At 39.2% G+C, this 22219-nt stretch overlaps 1 protein-coding gene across 3 annotated transcripts in view; it reads left to right on the top strand.

Moving 5' to 3' along the window:
* Positions 1-7493: 7493 nt before the first annotated feature.
* trpm3 (transient receptor potential cation channel, subfamily M, member 3) overlaps positions 7494-22219 on the top strand; it is a 100761-nt gene continuing 86035 nt past the window's right edge. For all 3 annotated transcript variants that reach the window (XM_030791189.1, XM_030791188.1, XM_030791187.1), the window contains exon 1: positions 7494-7670. In XM_030791189.1, the coding sequence (XP_030647049.1) occupies positions 7494-7670 (177 nt within the window). The remainder of the gene's footprint in view (positions 7671-22219) is intronic.

Genomic DNA, 22219 nt, shown 5'->3' with positions numbered 1-22219 from the left:
TATCTATCTATCTATCTATCTATATGACATCTGTGTGTTGTACCATGTTTCTGGCAACTAGACCATAGGGCAAATGTCAAAAGTGAAGACACTTGAGACAGAGACTCAGGTACCTTTGACTGTAGCTCCCTCTTTCTCTCTCTCTCTCTCTCTCTCTGTTTCTCGCCCTCATATCATTGCATGAGTCATGAGGCTCTTCGTTCTGGAGAGATGGGTTTTAAATGGATGACAAAGGAAGCGATTTCCAAATGGAATTCGTATGAACCCTCTGCGATGGTTTTTATAGATGCCATTTCAGTCTTCAGTTCTCATTAGCTTAGTAGTTTATGACTGAATATTCAAAATAATAAATCAAAGGCATTCCATCATTATCTCTTTGTATGTTTTGATTTGTACCTAAGAGACCAAATCAAATGACGGTCAAATTAATCTTGATTGTCTAAATATTAACATAATGTGTCCTCTCTGCAGTCAAGTCAGGAAACAGCCAAATACACACACACACACACACGCACACACACCTATATACATACACAACACAGACTCATTGTTATGCATATATCTCATAAAGAGTCAAGATCCAAGATAGTGTTCTATAATGTGGATGAAGCTGCACACACACACACACACACACACACACACACACACACACTCGCCTTCCCTGCTCTCAATAACACTACTTTTTGATTGCTTTCATCTATCTCTGGGTCTTTTTGAAAAGGTTCGTGCCAGCATTTGGTTAAAAAAAAAAGGCGGATAGATAAACAGAGTAACTGTTCAATTCTGCGTTTTTTTTGCTTTGCTTTTTTCCCCTTAAAGTCTTAAAAGGGTTATTCCCTTATAAAGAGGCACACTGGAATTGTGATTTAGTCATTTAAGAAAAAAAGGTCAAAGACGTTTTTTTAAAATTTGTTTAAAGATAGAGCAAGTTTCATAAATTTTACAATAATCATCATTTAAAGCATATAAATGAATGTTTGCTGACTTCAATTCTAATTATAATGAAAAGTCTTAGAGGGCATGTTAATAAATATTGGCCTAAACTGCATTATTTAAAGGAGGACAGAATAAATTCAAGGCTCTGTATTGAAATATTTTCTTGAATGACTCAGCAGACAAATACATATTAGCCCACGTTACATTGGTATGTGTGGTTCAGGGAGGTTGAACATTACTCCGCAACCCCAGCAGGCCCCAGGTGATGTTTTTCTCGTAATTAAGCAATTAACCGTAATTAACCCCATGTCAACTCAATTCTCCTTTCACCAGTGATAAAGCACTCCTTCATTACTCGTGTCTTTCGAAGCTAATCTTTCAAGTGAGCAGAATGACTTGCAGAGTGAGTTCCACTTGAACTCACGGACTTGTCCGTGTCTTCGCATATTGTTTATTACAATTACATATGAATCATGGCAACAAGTAAGCACTTTCGTCTTTTTTGTTTTGATTTTTTTTGAACTGCTAATGAACCTAATCTTTTGAATAATTTGTTTGGTTTGTTGGATGCACAGCCGTCATTCCTTCCCTCATTCTCATTTGCTAAACCATTGTACCTGTAACATAGCAATGGGTCCAAAATAAAAACATCAATGATGAACTCTTCAAATGCATTTACAGCCCTGTTGATTCGTGTGATACTTAAGGAGGTTCAGAAACGGTTGAAGGGGTGAAGAACCGAGGATAAGAGTGTTGTTTGTCTTTCTCTGGACAGGACTCTATGACGAGAAAATCCCAGGCCCGGAGGGTTTTGCCACCTCTCTGTGTAGAAATGAAGGTAAGTGATAGACACTCTAGGAAACTGTCATGCTTCTAATGGTTACGCCACATTACATTTCCTCTCTGGGTAAACAGATAGCTAGTGTTAGCTTCAGTGAAATGAAGAGAGGTCAGAGTTGATGCGTATGATCAGAATTGAGATCACAGATTAGATCCGGTTTAGACCACACCTGTGGTCAGTCAGTTAGATGCTGTTCCTCTTAGATCTTAATAAAATTTGAGTCTGTCTCGTACATATTAATGACTGGGCTTTAATTTATGGCTTTATTGAGATATTGCTTTTTTTTTTTTTTTTCACAGAGACATTATTTGAGGCCAAACACCAATCTCACTGATTTTCTATAAAAAGATCCTGAAAAGCATGACTTTAAAATAACCACTCAAAGAGATCAACACGTCCCGTGAAAGACTCACGTATTCAGTTCAATATGTAACAAATATTTAATCTAGTAACTTTGCTGAAAAGGATATTCTCTCTGAGATATTGTACATTGATTTCCCTGCTACAATGGTCAAAATATTTGACTGCCTGCCTCTGATGTCTTTTATGATATGTCCCAATTCCAAAGGCTAACGCAATAAGAGAACATTATTGACAATAACAAACTATTACTGGTGTGGATCTCTGTCCTAAAGTAATCTTTTTGTTCAGCAGTGAAACACTGATGTTAGCAGTACAGTGCTTTTCAATGGCTGAAACGAGCCCCAGGTTAGAGATGGATTTCTTTGTGTGACCTGTAATGATTTACCATCGACTGACAGAATGAAACAGTTTTTTTTTTCTTGTATCTTGTGCATGTGCTTATTAGTCTTGGAAGTCTCATTTCATAGTTTGAGGAGAAGTGAAGCAACATATTCACTAAATACTTTATCTGATACGGTTCTGGACTAGTGATAGAAAATGAGGACTGTCAAAAGTACATTCAACATTTTCAGTAAGGAAATAAACCATGAATGTTCCACTCAAATATCCAGTTAGCAGTTTGACAGATTTATACTGCCCTACAGAGCACATTAGCAACCAGCCATGTGAATCCGTAACACCATACTTTGCCTAATTTGTTTGGAAACTGTGTTCATTTTTTATTTACATTCTCTCATTTAAGCCAAAATAATTAAAGTAGTTAGTTAATCAGAGGCAGTATCTCTGGCCAATTAGACAGCTCTAAATGAGAAAGTGAGGTAGTCACTTCATGACCCTCAAGACTTTGTGATCTGCACCTTTGTGATCTGCAGGAAGGGAATCAAGGAAGGGCATGCATTCCTCTGAAGCGCAAATCTTTTTTTTTTTTTTTTTGGTACTTCATTTGCAATACCCACGGGAGACTTGTTCTTTTTGGTTTTTTTCCAAGTAAGAATTTTGTCATGTTTATATTCATATCAAAGTTATCCTCACCTAACAAGCAACATTTCTGAATGGAAACGCAACACAATTATTTGTCTCAGACATAACTGTCCTGTACTTTGCTGACAAAAGCTTGTAGGATTTAAAGTTCTCAAAAATTAAAATAAATACAAAAAAAATAAACCCATGTTATTTTAACTGGTTCTTTTAAAGGTGCCGTATACATTCCCTGAACCAGCGTAAACCAAAAAGAAAAAAAGACTTGCATTTTATGCCCGTTTTCAACTACTGATTTAATAGGTAGTTCAAAAAAGAAAACAAAAAAAAAAACAAACAAACAAAACATGAGAAAGAGCAAAAGAGTAGAAAGACAAATTTTTTACCAGTGTAGAGTTTGCTGTCTTTATGTCATAAAGTTGGATAACTTTCCAGTTTCTGTGTGTTTTTACTGATGTTTCCATGATATTTCCAGTTATGCAATGCATTCATTCAGTCAGCTTTTCAGCGTACAGCATTTTTTTGCAGTTCTGGTGGGGTAACAATGGCTGGTTTTCCTTTTTTCCACTGACAGTCATAAAAGGCCAATTATTATTTTTTAATTAGTTTTTGAGTTCCCTTTTTTGCATTCATTGGCTCATTATGTCTGTCAATTTGTTCAATAAGTGGATTTTGACTCTCTGAAATCTGACCCTGTTCCCAGCAAACCACAATTTAGCATTAGACTATGTGAGACGCATTCAGACTTGTAGTCATGCAGCGGTAGTTGAGTTGATGGGTTTAGGTAAGTGATCCATTAAATACGTGAAAAATGTTCCACATATGTAATGGCCTCAACGTTAGATCATACACTCTCTAAAAAGTTAAAGCTTTCACAGCACAAGATGTCTTAGTACCAATTTCTGATAGCTTTTTTCTTGTTTACTCAACAATTTTAAATAAACAATTTTACTGACTGGCAGACTTTTGTCAGGACTAAAAGAAATATTTAGCTGAGCTAACATAAATGATTAAGTCCAGTTGAGAGAACAAAAACGGCATAAAAAATACTGCATTAAAAAATATTGCTTAGTACTGATTCCAGAGTAATCAGGATAGGCCCTGTGACTTCAGAGAGCAGTCCATACATGTGGGATTGCCAAGCACAGAAGACTTCTCCAGGATTCTGGGAAGCTGTAAGGCAGGCAGAGGTTTGTGTTATTTAAGCTATGCTCCCTGGACCTGTCCACCACTAATCTGGTGCCCCTGACCAACCACTGGGAGCTGCTATTGCAGCGACAGGGAGAAAATCCCCAGTCAGCTGACCACCTCTGTCAGCTGTGTTGGTGTGAAAGCACCATTACTGGTGGTGCTACTTTGTGGTGGTGGTGGGCCAAAGTCTTTTCCGCTGCGTCGCCCGAGTGCCCCATTGAGTTTTGAGCTGTGACAGCAAAACACCCTGCACATTTGCTTTCTTATATCATTTATATCATTTGTTGCTGTCAGCAAAACTTTGATGACAAGCTCTACATTTCCATTACATTTATTCATTTAGCAGCTTTTAAGCTTTTATCCAAAGCATCCTCCAAGCATTGCACAGCATTGATGGGGTTTGTATACGTTAGCTGGGCTCGTGTATTACAGAACTATACTGCTTCCACAAGTTTTAGGTCAAATGTCCCTGCAAGTTCTGAAAGGCCTTGCCTATCCTGTCACTCAAGAGAACATCCTCCAGTCTCGAATGTGATAGTTTTAATATCACATTATGGTCCATCAGCATTGTATTTTACTCATCCTATAGGATGTGTAGTCTGTGAATGTATACTATATACAAACGTTCTATTTTAGTGGTATTTTTGAGTGGTATTTTAACGTAATTAACATGCTATTAAATTGTTACATATAGCCTATGACATACTGACCTTGTCTCTAAAGTCAGACAAAGTACTAACAACTGACTGAAGTCACAGTAATAATTTGGAAGAGGCATTTTGAGTGAATTCACAAGATATTGTTTACCAAACTCATCTTCTTCATTTTAAGAGATGGATATCTCGTTGGACTCAAGAACTTATTTTATACCATTGCTCAGGCAACTGCTTGGTTATTGCCTGGAGGCATAAAGCATTGTAAACACTGCAAACTACCAAATCCCTGCTGACCCAAGAAAAACATTTAAAAGCTTAGCAAAATGTCTTGTCCTTCAGACTGAAAACTGCTTGAGCTAGGGCTGACTGAGAACCAAACTCTTGCATAGACTTTTACTGAAGAGGGGAGCTCTGTGGGCTTACTTCTGAATACTGATGTGCTCTGCTAGTGCAGTGAGAGGTACTTAAGCTAGAAGAGGTTCATTTCACACATTGCTCAGGTTCTGACCTGATCCTCCTCACTTTTGGGATTAGATTTAGCTCTCCAAGGAGAACACAGAGTACGTTTCTGGGTTTATACTTTGCCCGTTGTACTTTGCTGTATCATTTGCTTTATCACAATCTTAGGATAATCATAACCGTAAGTACATCTGATGAGCTCTGTAATCTTGGGAGAATATTCCTCCTTGTTGACGAAACTGAAAGAAAAAGCTTTTTTTTGTCTTTTTTTTTTTTTTTTTTGTAGTGTGTAAGGAGAGCAAAGATGTTTTTGTCGGTGCCTCTGCTTCCCTGAGGGTTCTCTCTGACTCTGGCCTGACTTTAAAGTATAGCTAAGAGTAACTTATGGATCTTCGAGTTGTTTTACATCAAAGCCACTAGTTTACTGCACAAATAAAACTAGCCTCATTTGTCATTGTGAATTTTATGAATTATAAATTTCAATGAATTTTAAACACAGGATGTGTGAGAGATACCAGGAAATATGAGTATTTACTGGATGTTTCACTGTACTTATCACACTGCGCACTAATGCATGATGGGATACTAATGAGAGATTGAGCATTCCAGATTGAATTTGCCTTCTGGTAACCGTGGCAACTGCCTCTAAGTGTGGGTGAATCACTGGAACAGGGTACGTGAGTGTGTTAGGTGGCAGAGGTCAGGAAGGGGAGGGGGGGGGGGGTGTTACTGGGAGGGTGAATGAATGGCTGCTTGAGGTTGTGACACTACAAGGAAATGCCTTGAGATTGACTTTCACAACTTATAGTCTAATGATTACGAACCAGGTCAAAAGCCTCCAGTTTTCTTTCTTTCTTTCTTTCTGCCTGTCCATCTGTTTGTCTGTCAGTCATCAGAACAGCTATATTTTCCCGGTTTCTCTGTTCTGATAATCTTGTCTTATAAACTATCGCTCAAACCTCTTGTTGGATAATTGCATCACATTATGAAAATAGATCAATACTATGCTGAGGAATGTGATAACAGAGAAAATTTGTCTGTGACAGAATCAGATGGTGTAGGGGAAGGTTTTGCCTGATGGGGATACCTGTACTGTTTCTCTATCTGCTTTGTTGCTATCAGAGACCTCAGCCTTCTGTTCCAGAGGATCAAGGAGTTACAGTTCTTCAGGGAATGTCACACTGTGGTCTCAGGGTAATTAGGAAGATATTATAGTCAACACAGTCAAAAATATCTTTCTTCTCATGACAACATGAGCATTTTAGTGGCGTTTTGGTTGGGTACTCACAGTGTTTTCTCAGTCACCACAACTTCTTGATGCTTTTGTGAAGTGAAGACATAGGTCCCATGGTACTTGTCTGATTAAAAGAGTGAGAGGAAAGGAGAAAGATCAGTCAGAAGAAAGGTTGAAACCCTCTGCTTTTGTTGAGAATATCACTTTAATGCTCACAAATACAACAGGGAACAAGAGATGGTGAAGAGCAAGCTGGTAACCACGATGGTGAATATGATGAAAGAGAGAAAATGAGAGGGGAGGGAGAGGGAGAGAGACAGGGAGAGAGAGAGAGAGAGAGAGAGAGAGAGAGAGAGAGAGAGAGAATGAATGAGAGTGGGGAGGAGCAGGGACGCGGAGTCCAGATTGTTAGCGACTCACAGAATCTGGGGACTGTTGCAACCGGCTCAGACAGAAGAAAGCAAGAGATTGAAGAAAGAAAAAAATCTTCACAGGCAAGGTTGCTCTGTCGCTCTCTCTCTCTCTCTCTCTCTCTCTCTCTCTCTCTCTCTCCCTCTCTCTCTCTCTCTCTCTCTCTCCCCCTGCTGGAGCGAGAAACCTACATCAACAACTGACACAGCGGCAGCGCATGCAACAGGGTGCGGACGACAAAACTCCTATCGTTTACTCCACTTTTTTCTCAAAGCTGGGGGAGGAGAAGAGAGGGATAAAAGTCAGAAAAGGAAAGACATGCCCTGGTACCTGTGGGCAGTTTGATGAAGACAAACTCTCTATCTTAGTTACTGGCATTTCAGGGCAAAAAACGTTCTCAACAGGGATATTTGACTCAGAGGAAATGACAAAAAGGAAATGGTCACAGAGGAGAGAGGGAATCCGGGCGAGCTCTACCAGGGAGGAGCCTCAGGGCCCTAGCCGCCCCACCAGCAGGGGGCGCTTCTCTGAGTCCTGGAAGAGGCTGAGTTCCCGACAGGGGTCCACCAAAAGGTCAGGACTTGCTGCCCAGCAAGCAGCGGTAAGACCCTTCACAACAACTGAGCAATCTGTCAAAGTAACTCCTCACACTCAGCTGCTAAGGGGGTAAAGAGGAGAGGGTAGGTGGGTGTCTAGGAGGGCAAGTTCAGTTGTTGGGAGGTGTAGTTATGCTGAGACAGAAGAGGAAGGGATTCAGCTTGTAGGTCCAGGTGAATCTGTCAAGACCTTATGTGGTTGCCCCTCTAGTACTGTTTGAATGTTTTTTTGGGACATGTTCGAAAAGTTTCAGGAGAACATGCATGTTGTATCGGTCCCTTGATGTTCTGATTTGATTTTGTTGATGGACTGAGCTACTCAGTTGGTAATGATGCTTATGTGGTCCTAAGCATCTGCCCGCAATCAGTTTCGCTGTTGAATAAGTTTTGTTTGGCGTAATGGAATAATGAAATAATGGAAATTTAACACCAGCATGAGAAGTAAGGCTTTCATGAAAGGAAAAGAGAAAGCTGATAAAAGATAAAGAGCTAAAGGAGAGAGAAGGATGACTGTATATCAAAGAACTGTTGAGGGGCGGGGGTTTGGGTATGTTAAGTTGTTACAGTGGGAATTGTTGCTTAGATGTAGAGTTTTCTCTTATTCTCAAAGGATACCGTGCATCACCAGGGAGACATTGCATCATTATGTGGGTACTTCACCTGGTATGTTTACCTGTTTGGACTGGCAGACCTCATTTATGTGTCTGAACCCTCTTTGTGTACTTGTGTGTGTGTATGTTTGTGCACTGCCTTTGGAGACTAGACATATCACTTTCAATAGGTCACAAAACCTAAGACTGGAGCAGGGTCCAGTCTAGCGATTGTCTCTTCCTATTTACAATCCAGTTAGACTAAAGCCATTACCTCAAAATCAATGTGCAGCAGAGTGCAAATGACTTCAGAACATTTCAAAGCGTATTTGTTAAGTCCCTAAAAGGCTGTTGCTCTTCTTCTAACGTGAGGATCGTGGCTATACATCAATACTGCCAGAGCTGTGCTCTGGTATGGCCCTGGGTTACTTTGGCTTCTTTCAACCATCTGTGCCTTAAAAGCACCCCCCCCCCAATATCTATTTCTTCACCTCCCACCCTTCCCTGTTTTTGCTTTTTAGACCCCATGTTTTCTCATCCATTTCTAAGATGACGGCTCACAAAATCTTTTGTGATAGGTTCTATATCTTTAGTGCTTATTTGGCACATTCTTGATTGCTGGACTAATTATGTCGGTTTCATCTAACCAAAACTCTTAGCAATTCTGTCATTTATGTTTTTCTCTGAGTGACAGATCTGCCCATGAGTGTTCCTTGTGTGAGTCTTTCATTAATTAATTTTGACATGATTTCTTTGAATAAATAAATAGGTATTCCAAGATAAGTTGGTGGCACTGATAAAGGAGACAGCAATTAGTTTGAAGCAGTAAATCATTAGAAGTCCACAATGCTTTTTGTGTCTTAGAGCACTCCAGTAAAATCAAGTGGGGAAACATGGTCTATAAGTGTCTTTTTAAGATAAAACTGTATTGTGTTTGTAGGTGGTTGTGGGATTCCTTGGAGTTCTGGCAGTCGCTATAGTAACCACTCAGGGTTGGTGCTGTCTTATGTATGAAAGGTTTATAGTTCATGAGAAATCAAAACTGGAACAGAAACATATGAAACACACCATCTCATTTAAAATCAAACTAAAAAAAATTTACAAACTGCTGTAAGAGCACAGCACATAGAAAACAGGATTTTCAGATAAAAAAAAATTATTGGACTCAAAACTGAGAGAAATGGTAAAAGCAATTTCAGAGACAACACATGATATTGCAATCTCATTCTTCAAAAGACTTTTGTCCACAATGATTTGTCCTCATGATTCCAGCATATTCCTGAACTGGAGGATAGTGTTCTTTAGATCATATCACATTTCTAGAGATAGACTATCAGAAAAGTGCAAGGAAATCACTGAGATTTGTATACAGAATGTAGTTATGATGATTTGTTTGGACCATTTTGTCTCTTGCTTCCAAAAGCCAGAAGTCCCCATTTTTATTGGACCTTACAAATACCAGCATGAGGTGTGAATTCCTCTACTAGTTAGTTATTTGTAGTATTTGTAGGGCTGGGAAGGGGTGACGGAATGTTTTCATCAACCACCGTGAATATTTGATAAGAAGTAAACAACTATCAAAAACTCTTGAACCAAAAGAACCTTAAAACATAAGACGCTCTAAACTGCAGAAAGCAAACATGTATCATCTTACGAAACAGCAAACCATCAAACAACGTGTCACCAAGTAGAAGCCACTAGAGACTGAAATATGCTAGCACGAGTTCCGTCAATGGCTACACGCTCCCTTCGGCTTAATATCCCCAACCGCAAGGAAGTTTGATTTCATGCTCTGTGAGCAGAGAGCAAAGTATAAAAGTGACAAAGTAAACAGTTGGGTGCATTTTAGCATGCCAACGATGCTATGCCCAAACAGTGTCTAATTGTGCCATCACAGACAAGCATTACAACAGTCCTTTTAATACCAGAGGGAAAAGTGCGCGTGCAGGGACCAACCTTGGCAACTCTACCTTGGAAACAGAATTCGGCAATTTGTCTGTTTTCGTATCTTTGGACAACTTTTTACACAGTGGGAGGTGTTGCACTGTGGGACAACAGTAGGGTGTTTGGGAGAACGCTCTCTGTGTGAAGGCTCGCTACCTCACACTGAGTCAGATGCAATTCTTGGTCTAGTGAAGCCCACACCTCTGCCTTGGTCATGATCCTAAACTTAACATAAGTAGTGTTCCTTTAATCTCTGATACTGATACTGCAGATTTAGATTCATCAAAATGCCTGTGATCTTATTGTATGAGGAGTGATGATATGAGGCTAATGGAATGATTGTGTGCTATATGCTTTGCTACCTTGTGATTGTGTGACAATTGTTAAGAAAACACTGTGCCAGAAAGTTCTCCGCCAAGGTTTTCGCATACCGCAGAGGACTGCAAATAGATTCTAATAGGGTTTTGTGTATTGTATGTCGGTGGTCATGGAGCGACTAATTAGAGATACATGGAGTTAGAACTGGCTTGGATGGGGCATTTAGTCACACGGTCCTTCCTTTGTCTTCCTTTGAAATCATTCCAGTTACCTCATGTTGTCTCTCTGTTAGAAAGGCATACTTAGACTGATTGGATCATTGGCTTTTTGAGCTTTCAATGTGAGTCAAGGGTTTGATTATCAGCGCTGATCAGTTAAATTAACCCAATTCATATCTCAGGGTTATTTAACAAATGTGTGGGACAGTTTGTGTTCCCTAAAGAGAGGGTACCCCCCCCCCCCCCCCCCCCACAATCAATAGATGTTCATTCTCTATATACAGCACTGGAAGTTCCTCATTCCTGTACCCTCTAATCTTGTTACTCTCAAGTATGTCCTTTCTTTCCCATCAGGTAAATTCTGTTCTTTTGTAAAGTTTTTTGTTGTTTAATGTTTTACAAAAACCCAATTTTGTGTCACAGTGGGTGATTATCTGAGCTCCAGCAGCAGCGAGGTGGCCTGCCTAAAAGGGAACCGGTCCAAGTTCGGAATAAGCTCTCGGTCAGAAGGGGGAGGGGGGAGGCACAGCATATTTTGTGCTACCACCTAGGGGCATTAAGCCTTGCGGATGTGTCTTACTTTTGCCGTCATGGCAACAGCTACTAGTAGTTGCAGTAATGTATTCTCAGCTTTCACAAAAACAGTAGCGTATCTTTTTCAGTAGCGGTGAATATGGACCCATGAATTCATCTGAGCAAAGCAACAAATGAACCGATCTGTGTATCTGTGATATCTAAATTTTTGGTGTCCCACAGTTAAACCCTCACTGTTTTTGTATTTTTGCTGCACATCTTCAATCTTCCAACGACCTCTCCTAATCACAACTCCTGCTCAAGTTCTATGAGATTGTCTAGACTTTTCCATGAGCTTATGTTGTAGCATGGCCTTGCTTGTGCTTCTGATAAAACATCTAGAATAATTAATCCCAAACGCAGTTCCCATTTCCAGTGGCTGTGTAATTTTCAAACACAGGAAATTAGATTCGCTTGCCCAATTATGATAGCCGTTGTAATCCTATCAGCTGCTGGTAGAGGTATCTACTTCATGAGAGACACTTTAGGTCGTGGATAAAAGACATGGAACGGAGGAGGTTTCTGCATCATAAAGCGAGCTCAACTCAGGGGAGACTAGCAGTAACGGCTAAATTAGCCAAACGGGACCTAGCTTTTCTCTGAGGAGATTAATGAGCTTACAGTCCTGCCAGTGTGTGTTTCTGATAAAAAGGTTTTTGAAGCTTGATCCCAATAGGCATCTAGAAATCCTGCTGACAGTTTATTCCGAGACATGACTAGACACATTCCATTTGCTCATGAGGATTCAGACTTATACCCACACACACACACACACACACACTCAGAGATTCTGTAATCCATTTCATAAAGATTCTGACATAAATAAAAAAAAATCTGCTCAAATTCCCAAAACTTTGTTGACTCATATTTGCTATTTGCCTTGTTGAGCTGAACTGTCAGTAGGCAAAAAAGTACAAGTTCTTTTTAGAAGGATAGCGCTTAAGTGTGGTGCAGATTTGCATCCAGATCTTGTCACATTATGTTCCTATGTAGATTAGGAGAAATTTTCAACTCATCGAACTAACACACATTTACGAAATGTAAACTGCAAGAATAGCGAGAGCTAGGTTGTGCGTTTAGCATCAGAGATTGCTTTGATGAACAGTTTGTTAGTCACTAAGTAAATAAAAACACTTATTTGTAAATGTATTATGGGTGTGATATCAGGCTTTGCCACATTTGTTGCAGTAATGTCATGACCTGTTTGATGTCTGGTGTGATCTATCACATGCAGATGGTGGAGGAGGGAGGAGGTTTGTAGGAGATGAAGGTTGTGGATTTTTCTGTCAAACTGTAAAGGCGCCGTCAGATAGACCGAGACTGTGAAATGTCTGCTGTGTAAACTCAAAAGTTACAAACTGTAATGTGTTCAAGCAAACTTTTCATTCATTCACCATGTAGTAGTGTCATATCTGATTAAAACTGAAGCACATCTCTTACAACCTACAGGTCAGTCCTTAATTGGCAGCTTGATAGCTTCTTTATTGAGCAGTTGACATCAGTTGAGTTTTAATGTACTTTTTTCCTCTTTAAACACTCTCTAAAAGGCTAGAAAATGAAACTTTGCTGAGATCAAGAGAAGAGCGCTTGTTTTGTCAGTTGGACATCATTTCCCCGTTCTTCTCTGTACAGGGAAAGTGCTTCAGGGTTTGATTTGTCTGTTTGTATCTTCTGGTTCTTCCAATATGGTTGTGTGAAGAAAATATACTGCCATGAACACCATTTATCTGGACCTATACTGTGGAGCTGGGGCTTTATTTCTCTGTTCACTATTAGGTGAATAATTGTGCGATTTTCATGGCACTCTGGCAGCTTTGGAAACTGATGCAAAATTCATGTTTGATGATCTGGGCATTTCTTTTTCCTTTTCATTTTCCCCTCCCTCATCCTTTTAAGCGCAGAGTCGATGTTGAGAATACTGAAGATAATGAAATGAAAATAGTTAGGTCTTGAGAGACCATCTCGACTTTAAGAGCGCTGACATGTACTCTACACTGAGGGTCCTGTCCAGGGCTTAAAATAAAGAGGGTTTTCTTTGATTGTTAACAAGCGCCTTCCAACTGTAGAGGCAAATTAGCTCTGACTGTCTAAAAAATATTAGATCTAAACAAATGCAGGTCCTGACCTTTACTTTATGTAGCTCTGGTGGTTCAAAAAATAAGAGATAAGGGATTCTACTTGAACTTCAGGCTGTTCGTATTAATAAAATAATATAGGAAAGACTACTTTGCAGTCTATCAATTCAACAAACAGTTTTGTATATAGAGATATTATTGTCATTACTCCTAAGCCATGTATGAATGAAGCTTGGTCATGAGGTAGCTGGAAATTTTGTATTTTTTATGAAGGTACTTAGACAGTTTTGTAGCATTGCATTGACCTCATAAATTTAAATTATTTCTGCTTTTTCTGTTATTATGTGGTGTCTGATAGATGATTCTTGTCTGTGGATTCAATAGATTAAATACACATAGCACCACAGTAGAGCCGATATTTTTAGACTGTCTCAACTAACTGGCTTGTGTTAGTTGACTGAGAAATTTTCTTGTCTCTAAACTGAGGGTAGTTTTATGTGTAGGTGCCAAAGTGGAGATGGTGTAGTCCAATTATTAGCATGTTCATATAGGCTAAATTGGTCTACCCAGACTCCGAATGTGCATCCAGGGACACAGCTTATCTCTCTCTCTCTCTCTCTGATAGTCCCCTGTTTTTTTCTCTCTTTCTCTAACCATCTCTCTCTCTCTCTGTCTTTCTAAAAGGTTACCATTAAATCTTTTAAATCTTGAAGAAAGAGAAAATTCAGCTTCACTTATTGTGAAAACATTGTTCGCTAATAATGGGCAAATCGAACTGAACATGCAGACATCTCTGATATTTTATCCGACTACTGACCAACAAGCCTTGTCCAAACTAATGATACAGCAAACATTGTCATTTGCTGTGATTAATATGTACTTTTTATACTTGGGAGATATTGTCATTTCTGACTAATCACCCCCTGTGTATTATTCAGAAACCAATTAGAGTGCCACCAGGGTTTCAAGACAGAACCTCCCTAATGGCTTTCTTCTGTGACCAGCTTATGGCATTTTTTTCCCCCTTTTTGGTCTTGCGTTTAGATGTTCGCCGAAGCATGCTGGCATGACACGTTTAGGTTTTAATTGGCAGTTTATGAGTCAGGGAAGATCATTTTCACCCACCATAGGATTGGTGGAGCACACAGTTATGTCTAAGACCTCTGTGTGTGTGTGTGTGTGTGTGTGTGTGTGTGTGTGTGTGTGTGTGTGTGTGTGTGTGCGTGTGTGTGTGTGTACGTGTCACCTTTGTCACCAGGAAGAGGGAAATGCAATGGTTAGCAAAAGGACAATGTGGGAGTCGAGAGTCAGTTTACAGAAAGAGAGGAGAGAGAAATTGTCTCTTTTCAGCTTAATTCAGTTGAAAAGAAAGAAAGAAAGAAAGAAAGAAAGAAAGAAAGAAAGAAAGAAAGAAAAGAAAAGAGAAAGACACAGACAAGCTATGCCCGGTGAGAAGTGTGTGTGTGTGTTGAAGGCTGTCAACCAATAGCCCAACATCATACAAAATATAGCCTGAGACACCTTCAACAGCTCCAAAACTGACCTTATCTATGTCAGCTCAAAATGAAAAGGAAAAGCTGGGAAGTTAAGTGACCTTTTCTGCCTTGATGTATTTACCGGTTGTTTGTGGTCCTTTGGGATTTGTCAAAAAAATGACTCACCCGCCTGGCTTTTGAAATTGCCCTTTAATGATGTAATTCAGTTCTGAAATGACCTTTCTAATGATATCATCTTGACCAAGAATGAGAGGGTTTTCAACTCTGACAGCAAACTCACAAATCGTGAAAATACCAACAGAATATTTTCACTCTGCTAGTCTTTGTGCGCTTGAGTAAAAGATTTGACTACAGGCACGTGAGACGTAGGTAGACAAACAGAAGGATAAGTCTCTGAAGTGCACACAAAGTCACGTTCAGAAATAATGAGGGAAATTATTTTTTTTGGCTAAGAATAACTTGCAGAATTCAGTCTACAGTTTTGAGCATGGAAGAACAGGCGATTGTTTAGGAAATCATAAAACTGAATTAAGCAAAGTAATATTATTTCTTATGCTTCGTTCAAATTGTATTCTCTAACAATTATATTGCCACAGATATCTTCAAGTTAAGATTAGTATGAGTCAGTCATAATCAATTTCTTCTTAGACTTTTTTTTATTTTTTTATTCTCCAGTACAAGTGACTTTGATTGAAGTGGTTAGATGTCAAAGAACTTTGGAGATATTGCAGGCGATAACATGACATGAACAAAAAGTTTGCAGATCCAGAGGGGCAACAGAAATGCTTTGACAATACTGTCAGGAGCAAATGAGAAATGTAATTGGGAGTGAGAAGACAAAAGAAAAAAGAAAAGAGAAGAGAAGTTAGTGAAAAGAGGATTAAAGGTAAGTGAAAAACAAGCAGGCAACAGGAGGATAAATGTGAGTGTGAGATTATTGTGACCATGGAAGCGGGAGATGCTTTAGTCTGATTGATTTGAAGAAGGTTTCAACCTAAGTGCAAAGTTTTTTGGAAAAAAGCCATAGTCATTTAGAAAGATCGAAAACAGTTTGGTCTGTTGCCATAGTGAGCAGATTTCTTTTTCATGCAAATGCTAATCATTTTTGCTTAATGTTCAAACAAAGAACAGATTTTGTGTGTGTGTGTCTGTGTCTGTGTCTGTGTCTTGCTGTGTGTGTAAGTTATTTACAGATATATGTATGTATTATATCCATTATGTCCATATTCCTAGGATAAAAATGTTGTCATTATTATATTATTTCTAACCTTAATTACTCATTTATATAAAATCATTGGTATACTATGACATAGTATAGCAATATGGGATTCCAACTGTCATATTATTTCATGGCAGGAAGAAATACATAGCGCTCATGTCATTAGTTTTGAGCTTGTGCTTAAGTAATTCTTTTCTAGTTTTTGGCTTGAGGGTCTGCATAAGGAGACTGGCTGAATTTAAGATGCTAAATACCATATTAATGTGTTGGTTAGCATCTGGCTAATGTGATTTTAATCAGTCCCTATCACCAGTCACGGTATATATTACTGAAGCAGGAGCAAGTATAGATTATACTCTGTACACTGATCCTCAAGGCTAACGATCCCAGATGGGGGGTGGAGCTGAGCTCAGTTCTGCCCATGGTGGGCTTCCTGACAGTAGGGTGAGGGGCCACAGCAGGGGTCCTGGTCCCCCGGAGCACCGTACCCATCCCTGGCATCGCCCACAGCGTTGCTCTTATTCGCCAGCCTCCAGGGGGTTTACATGAGCCGCTTAGCCTACGAGCGTAGAGATGGCAGGTGGGGGAATTTGGAGGGAAGAATCTAACACACACGTACACACAGACACAGACACACACACAGACACACACACACACACAGGCGCGCGCACACACACACATGCACACACACATACACACATACACACACACATGGGGACACACACGCGGGGACACTTACTATACATGGAACACCTGAGGACAGAGTTTGACAGACAATGAAAAAACGCAAAAAAAAAAAAAAAAAAGTCAACCTCCACTGCACACGGGTAGCATACCGGACCTATAAATACCATGTTACATAGTCTGAAGCAAAGTGTGACAGATGAGAAAAAAAGGGTTAGAACTTTATGACTGTTCTGAATTTTCTGTTCTGAGACACTTTGCAGTGTGCAGGTGTCAAACCCTGACTGACAGGTGAAAATGGTTTTCCTATTCACACTTGTCATTTTCACAGATTAGCTTCGATGAAGAGAAACTGCAAGAGAAATATGGATGCGTTCGAGTATTTCTCTCTCTACAGCATATTCTGCACTCTCCCATCATTTTATTATTTTTTATATGCACACCCATATGACTCCCTGAGATGATGCTTACAAAATAAATTAATATCACGCTTCACAGTTTTTAATCTTGGAAAGCAAGTGGCAAATGTTTTTTTTTATTATTATATTTTGTTCCTGTCTTTTTTTGAACAGAGGGAGTTTAAACTCACATCACATGAATGCGAACTGAGGTTTAACTCGGTAAGATTTTGCTTCTAGGGAGCTTTTGAACGATTCTTTGAAAACAACCTTTTGATTAAAATTCTCCCTCTTTAAAATACTTTCCTTTGCTTCAAAAAGAAGAAGGCTTTGTTGCATTTGGTGTTGTCTCTGCATCAGGGAATACCTGAAAATTTATGCAATGCCGGATTTTCTATCCAGCAAAGCACTCATTTATATATTTTTTGGAGAACAAGTTTTCAAAAAATAATGTTTTGTCTTTGCTTTCCCCAGCCTGCAAATTAAAAAAAAAAAAATCAAGAGACTCTTTTCTTGTTTTGACATGTTCTCATCCTTGCTTTTCTTCTTTTTTTTCTGCCACAGCGGAGTTTTTGTTTCGATGTACATGTTTATCCTCGTGCACACTTGCAAATAAGCGTTTAAAGCTTATTACTGTGATCAGCCTAGTTGGAGTGAGTTACTCGTCAGCACGTCAATGATTTTACTCACACGAGAAGTATGAGAGGACATTATCAAGGATTTAATTGTTTCAAGTCTCTGTGGACGATCGACGGATAATTAACCATCAGTCGATGATCACAGTCCGTTCAAGACAGAATGTCTTTTGGTAGTGTGTGGTCAACGGATTGAAACAGTCTTGTGTTGATGCCCCGTTGTACACTCCCATCCTGATCCTTTGAATGGACCGTCTATGATTTTCGGTTGGAAGGGACGTCCGCTCCATGTAGCATCATACTACAATAAGCCATCAGCACTGAACTTTTTTTTTACAAAGGTTATGAGTAATAATATGGATTTACTCATGGCATATTCTGGCATCTTGATGGTGCTGGCCTGCAAATATCGTACAGCATAAAGGTTATAGGTTATAGTAAATTATATAGTATATATTATGCAGCATATGATAGTGCTTTGGAGCAGGAAACTGCAACTTCATGGTCTGATGAGAACATAGTATTGTCCAACAATCTCAAACTCTATCCTACAAAATGTATTACTGATAAATTAGAGCAGAGAATACCTGTCTCTGCTGAGTACTGTTCTCACCACTGCTTTAATGAGGATATGAAAAAATCATTAGAGCCAATAGGCGCACACTCTATTATTGTCTTAAAAAAAGAGAAAAAGAAAGAAAAACAACAGCAAGAGCAGAACCAAATGCAACACACATTTTCGTGTGTTGAAACACTAGATCAGATGGCTATATATAGAGGATGTGTTTCTTTAATCCCCTAATTACACTGATTTAGTGTTCATGTTCCATTCTATAGGGGCTGAGACTAGGTAATATACTATATGGGTGCTATATGATCAGTGTATTAAGTTATCAGTTTTGCCTGTCGTGATAACTGGTAAAGGATACCTTCAGTTTACCTGCACTGAATATGTGTAATGCATGTCACTGTCTTAAGGTGCGTGATAATACAACCTCTCACATTAATTAGTGTTGTGGTAAAAAGCCAGAATGAGGTTTGAGCTGGTGCCGCTATTAACCTCAGGTGTTCAGTCTGGCTGGATTTGTTTTAGATGGTTGCCACCTAGTGTTTAAATCACTGCAGTACATAAGAGTGATGGCTTAGTGTTGGGTAACAAGAGAAAGAGAGACACAGGTTAGCCTTGATGGAGGGAGAGAGTGAGAGAGAGAGGGAGAGTGTGAAAGAAAGAGAGGGAAGGAGAGGGAGAGAGAAAGACAGAGAGAGAATGAGAGAGCAAGAGGAGGTTTGACAGAGTGAGAAGGAGAAAAAAACTGGAGTCCATTCAATGTGAGGAGCAGTAGTATTAAACATGTTAGCTAATACTGAATAAATATTATGTTATATAGGCCTGTATGAGAGATGTCAACCCTTTCGATGCATAGCAATTATGTTCAGAGTGACTAAAACGGTGCCAATTCCCTGCTCATCCCCACAGGGGGGCGGGCACCATCGCTGTCCATCAGCTTCTGCAGAGACAGCTAATTAGTCTCTCCATTTTAAAACAAGCCTACCTTGACGTCTCCCTGGTAACCTAACAGTGCACTCCAACCTGCCAAGTACAGTCACGCCTGCCCTGAATATGTCCCTGTTCTCTCTTGGGCTTATTTCGACAGACATTATTTGTTGATGAAGTATGACATGGCGTCCATCAACTCAAGGTCCGCGTGGTCAGCTCCTGCTCGGCCTTCTGGGTAATGTGCTCTCTGAAACCCTTTTATGGTCAGATTTAATTTACTGGTCCAGATGGCATCATATCGGAGTGGTATTGCCTCATCAGATATCTAAGGCAGTGGATCCAGCGGACCATGTTTTATACGTGATTTTTATTTCATACTATATTTCGATATGGCAAAAGCATGACTGAAATAGGGTGCTGCAGCTGGTAATTTGATGTGCTGGTGAAAGTTTTACCAGAAAAGTTCTGTTTTTACATGCATTGTGTTTCACATAATTAGGTGCAGGAACATTGCAGGAGGAAATACAGACAGAACAAAGGAAACAGAGAAGGGTAGAAACATAATGGAAACTTCTGGCGGTGTATCCAAGAAAAAGAACAGCCTAAATAATCAATGTTTCCTCACTGACGACCAGTATTGATCTGAACCTAAACCTGCCTCCTTAGGGCTTTCATTTGTGGTCTCATGTAGAGCTGGTTTAGTTCTACTCTTCTTTCAGGATTTTGGATGAATTAAATCTAGATTCCGCTTTAAAAGGGCATTTTAAGCTGAAATTATGCTTGATCCCTGTGTGGACAAACCAAGCTCTATACATTTAATCCTTAAAAAAAGAATCATCAATTGCCTCACTTCTTGTTTCTAATCCCGATTTAAACCCTTTAACCCACAACCGATCTGTCCTCAGGGTAAAAAAAAAAAAAAAATCTTTTTTTCGGTTTTGTTTTTAGCTGATGTTATAATTACAGACAACGTCATAATTATCCTAAGATCAAAGCCTGAGGTCAACAAGTCACATTAACATCATACTCAGCAGCATTGTCACCGCAGTTCCTAATAAGCGCACATGTCAGACAATGCGTGAGCGCTCATGAATACAGATTTCAATCTCAGAGAGTACTAACAATTCATTGAAGAGCAACAGATCTTCTTTTGGGTCCCCTTTTACTCTGGTGGATGGATGTTAAAGTAGAAGAGTCCTTGGACATTTTTTCCTGAACTGAGGACACTTGGTGATGTTTCAGTGGTTCCGCAGGTAGACTGACGATTTTGCCTTATGATATTCAGAAAGCTGATCAGTCAGTATTTAAAACTTACTGGTTGGGGGAAAAAAAAAAAATATATATATATATATATATATATATATACACATTAATATATATTAATATGCATTAATATATATTAATGCATAGAAGGAATAGTCATGGATTTTTAAACTGAAATTTTAATGTCACTTTTGAATTAAGGCTGTCAAAATCGTCCTCTAAAAAGTGCGTCTGAGAAATCCAAAGCCAAAGTCAGTGTTCTAAAATCAATGTTTTTGGATTTGAACCCACTGTACTTTGCTTTTAAGGCAATAAAATCATTGATTTTTTCTCTGTGATATGAAGGCTTTCTCTCTCAACAGCTTATTATTTTCTCGTATTGTAGTTGCCATAAACATGCTATTTTCCCGAGTGAATACAACTCAGACATCAGTGGTCGCATTGAGAGCAAATCAATGCCATTTATGAGATCAGTTTAAAACTTGCCCTTGAGGGAGAAGGAAAGGTAATTATCAATCAATACACTTTCATTCGCTAAACAGATGGAGAATTGTATGACATTCAAAACACATGCTCTTGTGTGAATGCTGTTTCTCTCTCTCATGCTTTTATGCATACGTAATGTTTAACACACACACACGTACACACACGCATATAGACACACTCACAGACACACACACACACGTATACCGTTAGACACAGGGGGTCTAATTTTCCACCGTGCCCTTTTTAAAAGAGATGGACAACAGAGGTCTGTGTGTGCATGTACGTGTGTGTGTGTTTGTGTGTGTGTGTGCGCACTGATACAGAGGTTTCAGTAGTGTTCTTAATGGGGTATATCGATGTTCTAATGACTGTTGGGCTGTGTGGTGAAGATAGGGCCCTTTTACAGAGTAAATGCTCTCAGTTAAATGGCTGAATACCCTCCCAATTCACCACAGATTTCAATCTATTCCTCTCAGTTAGCCGCTGTGCTTCAGCTAAGCTGCTCTTTTTGTTAACAATGCTGACCGTTGTGTTTTGCACTTTCAGGTTTTACTAAATTCTGTTCTATAGAGAGTCCCCTTTCCCTTTTCCTCATATATGTCATAGATCAAACAATTTGTTTCGAAAATTTGATGTTTATCTGTAGCATGAAACATTGTGCCAATGAAATAAATGAATGAATAGGTGTGTGTGTGTGTGTGTTTGTGTGTGTTTGTGTGTGTCAGGGGTGGGGGGTGGGGGGGGGGGGGGGTGCGAGGTTGCAGGATGTGTTGTTTCCAGTGTCTATTCATATTTGAAAATTTTGCAGTGGCTGTAAATAGCCTTTCTTATTAAATAATTATCGTATTAAATGATTCCCATAAAAAGTGATAATTCTATTTATGATCACTGGCAAAGTACTTTCATACAGAACTAACAGGTTTATCATCATGACTGTAAACTGCTTTTAATTACTGTACCACCAGGTACCCTCTATGCAGGCATACATAGTTGCACTCTGAACTCTCATATTAGAGGTGATAATTCACTGATAATGATGTATGCTATAAATACACAAGTTCAATTCAACAATTTATGCAGTTTAGAGATTTGTAAGAAAGATATTTTATGTAACTTTAAGTTTAATGTAATTGATCTAATTTAAGAGTTGTGTATGT

The sequence above is a fragment of the Chanos chanos genome, chromosome 14, assembly GCF_902362185.1.
Source record: "Chanos chanos chromosome 14, fChaCha1.1, whole genome shotgun sequence".
Taxonomy (NCBI): domain Eukaryota; kingdom Metazoa; phylum Chordata; class Actinopteri; order Gonorynchiformes; family Chanidae; genus Chanos; species Chanos chanos.
The sequence above is the reverse complement of the archived record's forward strand: the minus strand, read 5'-3'. Positions and strand labels throughout refer to the sequence as shown.